The sequence below is a fragment of the Engraulis encrasicolus genome, chromosome 24 (assembly GCF_034702125.1).
Source record: "Engraulis encrasicolus isolate BLACKSEA-1 chromosome 24, IST_EnEncr_1.0, whole genome shotgun sequence".
Lineage (NCBI taxonomy): Eukaryota > Metazoa > Chordata > Actinopteri > Clupeiformes > Engraulidae > Engraulis > Engraulis encrasicolus.
Genome location: NC_085880.1, coordinates 19,918,528 through 19,927,799, shown reverse-complemented (window position 1 = coordinate 19,927,799; position 9,272 = coordinate 19,918,528). Strand labels below are relative to the sequence as shown.

At 43.9% G+C, this 9,272-nt stretch overlaps 1 protein-coding gene across 2 annotated transcripts in view; it reads left to right on the top strand.

The window, feature by feature from the left end:
* The first annotated feature begins 569 nt into the window (after positions 1 to 569).
* Positions 570 to 9,272, top strand: part of LOC134441818 (acylphosphatase-2-like) — a 17,808-nt gene continuing 9,105 nt past the window's right edge. Inside the window, exons 1-4 of one of the 2 annotated variants that reach the window (XM_063192223.1) lie at positions 570 to 611; positions 4,558 to 4,733; positions 5,281 to 5,297; positions 5,573 to 5,682. In XM_063192223.1, coding sequence (XP_063048293.1) covers positions 4,682 to 4,733; positions 5,281 to 5,297; positions 5,573 to 5,682 — 179 coding nt within the window. In that variant the 5' untranslated portion in view covers positions 570 to 611; positions 4,558 to 4,681. Of the gene's footprint in view, positions 612 to 4,557; positions 4,734 to 5,007; positions 5,183 to 5,280; positions 5,298 to 5,572; positions 5,683 to 9,272 lie in introns of those variants that run through there. The other variant, XM_063192222.1, reaches the window with a different exon arrangement.

Here is a 9,272-nt window from a genome sequence, read left to right as displayed (position 1 = left end):
CACTAGAGAGGACCCCGCCCCCCTTTTTACGGCAATCTGTAGCGGCCATTATCTGTAGGTAGATCAGAGAAATGGAAGTTAACGGAGAACGAGGCTCACCTCTGTCAAAAATGGCTTAATCATGTGAAAATGTCCATCAACACACTATACAAGGACAATAGTTGAAGTGTGTTGCTAACTATGTTCATAAAATATATTATTTGATTTTTAAATGTATTTTATCGACTCATATGATTTAAGTAGATATTTAGCCTGACATTTCAAATCTGGTCTTTGATTAAAGTGTTACTTCATATTTACACAGTTTTAGTTAATTTCTTGACAGGGGTGGGCGTGTTCTCCATTGACTTGCATTGCCTGAAAGTACCTACACTACCTACGGAAGTTGGGAAGCTCCAGCTGCCATTTCCCAGTGCTGTCGCAAATTGCTGTGTCCTCTCTAGTGTTATTTTCTACCTCTATGGTTTGGGTTCAGTTAGCCTGGGAAATCCCATGCTCCTTTGCAGAATCGTTCAGATGATCTGGAAAACAGCATGGAATCTACTCTCAGCAAGGATTCCAGATGGTGATCTCTGTCTCTCTACAATCAGACCGCAGGGAGCTGTGGGAAGGTGATGACTGTGATTTCTTCGAATAGATACAACTGACACGATTGGCTCAGGTCCCCAGACCTTATCTCACTTGTGATTAGGTCTGGTGATAACCAGGCAAGGGTTCCGTGTCTGTGGGAGGGAGAATAGTGGGATCAGTTGGCACTGGCAGGCGTAAATAAATAGCCGTGTCTCTGACGTGTTTGGCTGTTGTGGCTATGGCGCACTAAAAATAAAAATAAACTTGATACACCACTGGATTAAAAGTTAAAGTTCAGGGTGGAGAGACATATTATCTTCCAACTCCCCACGCTGTGTTACTACTATTTTCTGTGGCATCGCATTGCGTAAAGGGTCGCCGGCAGGCCTATTCACTATTTGCTGAAAATACTCAACTACATCATAACAACATTGCAATGACAGTACCGAGAACCTTAAGTCACAGATTAGGACATAGCCATTACAATTATGGTGAGAGTGAGGTTATAACATAGGCTCTGCGCTAAGGAGTTTTTAAATGGGCCGGAGTTACAGTTTATGTTGCCATGTTCAAAATGGCGTACGTACATTAATTTCTCACAACGTTTTTAGATATTCTTTGAAATTAAGAGCAAAATCCCAACTGGGAAACCCCAGCTTCCATTGTCATTATGACACAGCAAACTGCACACAACGAAAATGCATATACCCAGGAAAAAGTTTGTACACCCTTTGAAATTTCTTACATTTCAGTCCAAATTTATCATAAAACATGGTCTGACCTTCCCGGAAATCTCAAGAAGGAACAATCAGAGTCTGCTTTAACTAATTCCACACAAACATTTACATGTTATCATATTTTTATTGGCCATAAGGCTATAACATTCACAGGACAGCAAGGCATAAGTAAGTAAACCCTTGCATTAAATAGGTTTTAAAGGGGTATGCCACTATTTTGGGGCTTAATGCAGTTAAAATCGTTGGCTGGGGTTTATAAAGGTGGTAAAGTGTCTTATTTTTCATGTTAAGCGTTGTCTTGCTTTAAGACAAGTTAAAAGAGGGAGAATGTCGCTAAGCTAGTGAAAGTCAATGGATCCGTGTAGCATGTAGCAATGCTACACGGATCCATTGACTTTCACTAGCTGCAAACAAACTTTGGGTTAAAACCTATTGAATGCAAGGGTGTACTTACTTATGCCTTTCTGTCCTGTGAATGTTTACATCTTATGGCCAATGAAAATATGTAAACTTGTAAATGTTTGGGTTGAATTAGTTAAAGCAGACTCTGGTTGTTCCTTCTTGTGATTTCCGGGAAGATCAGACCATGCTTTATGACCAATTTTGACTGAAATGTAAGAAATTTCAAAGGGTGTACAAACTTTTTCCTGGGACTGTATGTCTCACCCGTGCTGCTAGGGGGCAGCCCCCAATGCCGCCCTAAGGGAGCAATGCGTCGGGACGGTACCATGCTCAGGGTACCTCAGTCATGGAGGAGGATTGGGGAGAGGACTGGTTAATTACTCCCCCTACCAACCCGGCAGGGCGAAACTCGAACCGGCAACCTTTGGGCTTAAGTCTGACGCCCTGACTGCTCACCCATGACTCCCCATTGTAGAGTTCTGCCATAGACATAGTGGAGGGGCATGAAAGAAAACCAAGGGGGCAAAAACATAAAAATGTGCAATGAAAACTTTGAAAAGTGCATTGGTTGTACAGAAAACAACTAGAGTTACATTGTGCAAAATAAGCAGAAGAGATAGGAAGGCTAGATAGTGGAGTAATAACTATAAAGTACTAGTGCATATTCAAGTGGTGGATGGCTTGTGGCTAGGTACTGTCCCTAAAACACGTGGTATTGCATGGGATGCTGTAGTGCCTTCTCCCTGATGGTACAGGAGGAGTGTGAATGGGTGGTGTGCTGGATGTGTGGGGTCAGAGGTGAACAGGTGATGTGCTTGGTTTTCCTGGCAATTATGGTGTGTTTTTTAATGTAAGACTGCGTGAGAAGACTGCAATCAATGATTTTAGAGGCCCTGCACACCAACTTCTCCAGCTGTTGTTTATCTCGGCTGGTGGTGCTGCCATACCAGAGAAGGATGGAAAAGGTGAGCCCGCTCTAGATTGCAGCACGGTAGAATGATCATACCTACTTCACTGACCCCCACATTTCCTCAACTGTCAAAGGGTTTTTTTGGGCATTTGAAATGATGAGACTGGTGTTCAGGTTCCATGACAGGGACTGATGGACGCTGTTGCCTAAAAAAACAAAGAGTATGCATGTATCCACGAATGGGAGCATACCTATGTTCCCCGGGTCCTATGTTCCCCGGTCTTTGTATTGGACCGGGGAACGTAGGACCCGTTCCCCGCATTGTATCTGACAAGGGGATAAGGCCCAGGATGCTTGCGCAGACATATTTCTGGTACGAACGGTTGCCATGCGTATTTCATGTCAAGTTTGCACACAGTGGCAGCCTAACCTTAACCCTAACAACAACCCGCGCTCGCCATCCGGAAGCAGTGTACTTGGAGGCAGCGGCGAACACAGAACCCTTTTTTGAAAAAAGGGTTCTAAGTTCCCCGGTAGCTGGGAACATAGGACCCGGGTAACATAGGGATGACCCCCACTAAATGCAGTTGTGCTGTAGTTAAATGCCACTGTATATATCAATGCAATCCAGTGTTACCAGATTGGGCGGTTTCCCACTCAGTTAGGCTGCTTAGGACAGCCATCTGCAGCTAGAAATGAGTGAAAAGGGCATTTTGGTTTTCTGTAAATTTATGGATATAGAAATCAATCAAATGTAGTTAAATTGGCCGCGATTTAGTGCTTCCAGGCAGCGTTTGAGCATTTTTTGGGGCTGGAAATCATCAGTCTCGTCTGCCAACCCTGACAGGGCCGCATTGCAACGCTACGCCCAGTGAAGGCTCTGCTATCCCTGCAGTAGTGTTTTGTTTGGGGCCGCAACAGGAGATGTTTTTTTTTAAATGGTTACATTTATTATTTCTTCAGTTGTTATTGATCCATCTCTTTATCCAGTACTAATGAATACAGTTGAATATTGGTTCACCTCTTTGAGATCATATTCAAAGGGCTGAAAACATCAGATTGAAAGCTTTCTAGGAATTAATAGATGGTTGTTGCTTCACAACTCTTCACACCCTCTAGTGGACATTTCATGAAATGCAGGATTTAGTTCACATATTCTGAACTGTGATGAGTAACCTGGAGTGAACTATTATCATATCATATCATATCATATCATATCATATTATATTATATTATATTATGTTATATTATAGTGATTGTTGAGGTATATGCAATTTTAAAATCCCCCATCAGAATCTTTGCCAGAACTTTCTTTTGTTTTGAACAATACGGATGTAATGATTCAGTCAAGATTAATATGTAATCTGGAATAAAAACCAGGGCGAGACTCACTGACAATAAGTCCCCCTCAAATGATTTACATGCCTCAAAAAATGCACTTTTTCAATTATTATTTTTATGCATATTTTTTGGGGGGTTTTCAACTTTAGTTAGACAGGACAGTGAAGAGTGGGACAGGAAGCGAGAGGATCTGGAAATAACCTCGGCTTGGGAATCGAACCTGGGTCACGCCCGCGTAGCAGTCCAGTGCCCAGCCGATTAAGCCACAGCCGGGCCCCCATTTTTTCAGTTTTAATCACAAGTGTAGGAGTTCCATACCTGCTGTATTGCACAATCCCGACATAGGCATAATGTTCAACTGTAATGTCTGTTAGGAAACTGTCTTTATGCTTCCTCCTACGCCACTCAGATGTATACTGATATAATGATAAATTAGGTCTTTTGCAAGCAGTGTGCAGATCCTTCCCTCCTCCTTCTTCATATGCCAGTTTTGATTTGACACCTGCTTATGCTTTCCTGTTGGATGTGCGTGCCTTCCACTACACCCTGATATAATGAAAACCATTTCTGTACACTGCATGTTGTCTGGTTTGCAAGAGTGGATCTGAGTGGATTAAAAATAGCTGCCTGCAAGACCTTCCAGTGGCCGATGTAACCAGATACACAGCAGCCCCCTCAGCCCTCTGTAGCAGAGGCGGAACAAGTTTGCAACAGCTCAGCCATGTCTTCAGGCCTCTGCTCCGTGGACTTTGAGATCCACGGCCATGTTCAAGGTAGGTAGGCGGTGCAGGGAAACAAACGTGTCGCAACAGCAGGACTTGTCAATAGAAGCCCGCTTGGAGTAATGTCTTTAGAACTGAAGGGGTAGAAAGCGTGCAGCACTGTGCTTGCATTGGGGGTAGAGAACTGCTACAGTGGTTCCCCAAAAAAGTTTTTGTTGTGGGGACCCCCTTTTTGGAGATAAGAATATTATTTACCCCCACCCCCAATATTCTTAGGCAATTTTTGGCCCTTAATATTGCTAGATTTTCCATTAACAGTTTTTTTGCTAATATTGCTACATTAACAGGGAAAACAAACAAATCTATTAACCATACAAGGGAATACTATTACTACCCAATTTATGGAAGCATGTTAGCTGTCAACCCGGTTTGATGCAAAGACCCTTCTGTCTGCGACCCCCTGCAATACCTCTCATTTCTCCTGTGTTTACATTGGAAATGTAAGAGAATGTTATTATTGACCATAACATATTCATGTTTAAGACGTATTTTCAGTTTGGCACGCACTTTCTAACATGTGTCTATTTTTTCCAATTAGGTGTTTGTTTCCGAATGGTAAGTTTCCCACGCATGTGATACACATTTTCATGTAGTATGAGTAATAAAAGTCTCTACCTACAGACTGTTTTTTTTTCTGTCATCATTTCTGTCTGTCTGTCTGTGTGTGTGTGTGTCTCTCTCTCTCTCTCTCTCTCTCTCTCTCTGTCTCTCTCTCTCTCTCTCCTCTCTCTCTCTCTCTCTCTCTCTCTCTCTCTCTCTCTCTCTCTCTCTCTCTCTCTCTCTCTCTCTCTCTCTCTCTCTCTCTCTCTCTCTCCTCTGTGCCCCCCCAGTACACAGAGAAGGAGGGCCTCAGTCTGGGCTGTGTAGGCTGGGTAAAGAACACCAATAAGGGGACCGTAGTGGGCCAGGTGCAGGGGCCCAAGGAGCAGGTCAAAGAGATGTGAGTTCCTGTGTTCCTTGCCTTCTCCAGGATTGCTAACGGCAGCTCAATGCACAGTATTTTATATCGGGCTTTACAAAGTTAAAAACGCTAAACAACATTAAAAACATCTGGCTTTCATCAGGGTGTTTGCTGAAACCAGTCTGTGTTTTTACATTTGTATCCTACTACCGTGATGTAAAATACTGTGAGAGCAAATCTTCTTATTAGTAGCCAAGATTATACTTCTCTGGAAATGTAACATGATGTTTTTCCAACAGCACCTTATTCCTGTGTACGTTGGTCAATAAAATGACCAGTGCTCTTATACTGTTGTGTACATAGGTTTTAAATGTACACTGAGAGTGTGAGGTTGTCTATTGACCAGCAGGTGGCAGTGTTTACCATGCTGTGTGTGTGTGTGTGTGTGTGTGTGTGTGTGTGTGTGTGTGTGTGTGTGTGTGTGTGTGTGTGTGTGTGTGTGTGTGTGTGTGTGTGTGTGTGTGTGTGTGCACGTGCGTGCGTGCGTGCGTGCGTGCGTGCGTGTGTGTGCGTGTGTGTTTGTGTGTGTGTACTACCTCCAGCCTCCTGCTCACATTGAACAGGCGAAGGCACATAGGTAACAGGTGAATGCTGATAGCGTGTCTTAACCAATTCCACTACTTTTTATACTATATTAAGAAATGTAATATATTTTTAAAAGATGTGTAATTACTCAACAATATTCTTATTGTTGTCCAGGAATTGCCAAATTAAATAGTGCCCTTGGTGCACTTATATGTCTAGTTTATACGCTGACAGGTGAACAGCAGGTGATAGCTTGTCTCAACCAATTCGACTACTTTTACAAAGAGCTGTAATATGTTTAAAAAAATGTATTGTCATTCAATAATATTCTTATTGTTGTCCAGGAATTGCCAAATTAAATGGTGCCCTTGGTGCACTTTAATGTCTAGTTTATAGTCTAGCCGTAAGTCTACCGAGGAGCCCCTGTCATGTCGGCTCTGTCCAGTCTAGTCCCTCATTATTAGGGTTACAGCCTGGCGTCACAGTCCCCCCCCCCCTCTCTCTCTCTCTCTCGTGCTCTCTGTCTCTGTGTGTCTCTCTCTCTGTCTCTCTGTCTCTGTCTCTTTCTCTCTCTCTCTCTCTCTCTCTCTCTCTCTGTCTCTGTCTCTTTCTCTCTCTCTCTCTCTCTCTCTCTCTCTCTCTGTCTCTCTCCTTCTCTCTCTGATTTTCTCTCTCTGTCTCTGTGTCTATGTGTCTCTCTCTCTCTCTCTGTCTCTCTCTTGTGCTCGCTGTCTCTGTGTCTCTTCCTCTCTCTCTCTCTCTCTGTCTCTCTCCTTCTCTCTCTCTCTCTCTCTCTCTCTCTCTCTCTCTCTCTCTCTCTCTCTCTCTCTCTCTCTCTCTCTCTCTCTCGTGCTGCATTATCCCTTCTTCAGCCTGAAGGTTGGTTTTTATTGCCCGCTCCTCCGGCTAGTGCATCAGGCTGATGCTGCTGTGCTGTCGATGCCAAATGGCTCACATTCATTCATCCCTCCCTCCCCACTTAGGAGGGTTTCAGCTCGGACCACTGCGGCTGGATGATCTACCGTATGACAGGAAAAGTCTTGCACCCCCTTCACCTCCTCTAAAAAGCCCAGGCATCGTCATCTCCACCTCTGTCTCCATCTCTATGAGGTCATCAGGGTGTATGCGGGTGGCTCAGGGCCGGATTAAGATGGCCTGGGGCCCCAGGGTTACAAGTTGCGATAGCCCCCCTATAAAAAAAAAATCTTGACAAAATTACATTATCAATGTCACAATTCCAAGCTATACTTTAAGTCTGCCAACTATGGAGAGGAATATTAACGAGATATGAATTAAGCAATTAGCCACGAGAGGCACTGGGTTTTGCTCGATTTACCACGGGTAAGGAGAGTGGGGCATGACGCGAATCGGAGTCTCTCATGTCTTATTGCTTATCTAAAACTGTTACACTTAATTGCTGACCAAATTTGCCCCGCGTCCTTCAGTTGACAAGTTGAGGAAATGATTGGTTACCCCCGCAATCACTACTGGGCGTGCGTGCATTTGTCAAACTGCCAGACATACGCTTTGCTACAAAAACTCAGCAAGGGCCGATAAACACCCCCAATGGCCCCCCAACGGAGCAGTGCAGCGGGACGGTATCATGCTCAGGGAACCAGACTTGTACGAACTACGAAATTGAATTTAATTGAATCACAGTAATGCCATAATATGAACCCTAGGGGGTGGTGTTCTATGTACTCTCAATGGGTGGTGTAGATTAAATTCAAGGTAATGACACCACCTAGTGTTTGTATTATGGCATTACTTTGATTTTCAATTCATTCAATGAGGAATTTCGTACAAGCCTGCAGGGTGCCTCAGTCATGGAGGAGGATGGGGAAGAGCATTGGTTAATTACTCCCCCCACCAACATAGCGGGTCGGGAGTCGAACCGGCAACCTTTGGGCTACAAGTCTGACGCCCTGACTGCTTACACATGACTTATACCAGGGGTTCCCAAATTTAATCATGACAAGGCCCCCATATACCAGTAGATTCCAGCCAAGGCTCCCCGTATACCGTTACATTCCAGCTTTACATGGATATATAAAATAATATCCTAGTACAGAGATGCAATAGATTATAAGACATTTTTTAACTAATGGGAATATTGTTAAGCTTATTTTTGGTTTATTTTGCTCTACCTTAGTTATTTAACCCCTTAATGCGCGCCGTACCTCCAGTGGCACGCTGTAATAGTCATTGTAATGTAACTACCATAGCACTACAATACTATGACACAACACAGGCCCTTTAGTAATGCACCACAACTTGGTCATTACCATGCTGGTAAGAACAAATTTATAAAGCTGCGTCTTAACTATTTTATTGAAATATTCATTTTGTTTTGCAATGCTTTTCCTGCCAACCTGGCCCGCACCTTGGAAACCACTGCTCTATACTGTATACTGTACACTCCATACAATCGTTGAATTTTACACGTACCCCCTGCGGATGTGCTTGTGTACCCCTAGTGGTACGCGTATTCCCTGGTTGAGAATGACAGGTCTAGAGCATCATAGCTGAGGAGAACTGCATGACTTAGCTTAACCGGGCCACGCCCTCCTAGTGACACAACACCCTCAGCGTTGGCTCTAGTCAGGCCAGGACCAATACAAACATTGTGTCTGAGCTCCAGATAAATAGGGAACTCCTCCCACTTTTTCGAGAAGCAAACAACCAATAGCAAAACAAGGGAGGGGGGGTTAACCATGCCGTTTGGGAAATGTTAATTGTTATACTCTTGGTCAGACCAAGTCTCGAAGAGCTTTGAAAGTCAGGCTAGATAATCAGGCTAGAGTTAGCTTAGGGCACAGCCAAACTGCCAAGCAGACAGGCTGCACATCTGTGAGCTGCACCGCTCTGAGGTATATTTGCAGGTCACTGAAACGGCAAATATCTAGCGAAGCGCTCCCTGTCCAACTGTTTGTACAGGTATATGTGATCAGGAGATAGCCAGTAAGCACATGCAAAGTGGGGGAAGTGAAGTATGGGTTTTAGTATTTGCATGGTGAAGATGTTTCCTCAGTTTTGCATTAATC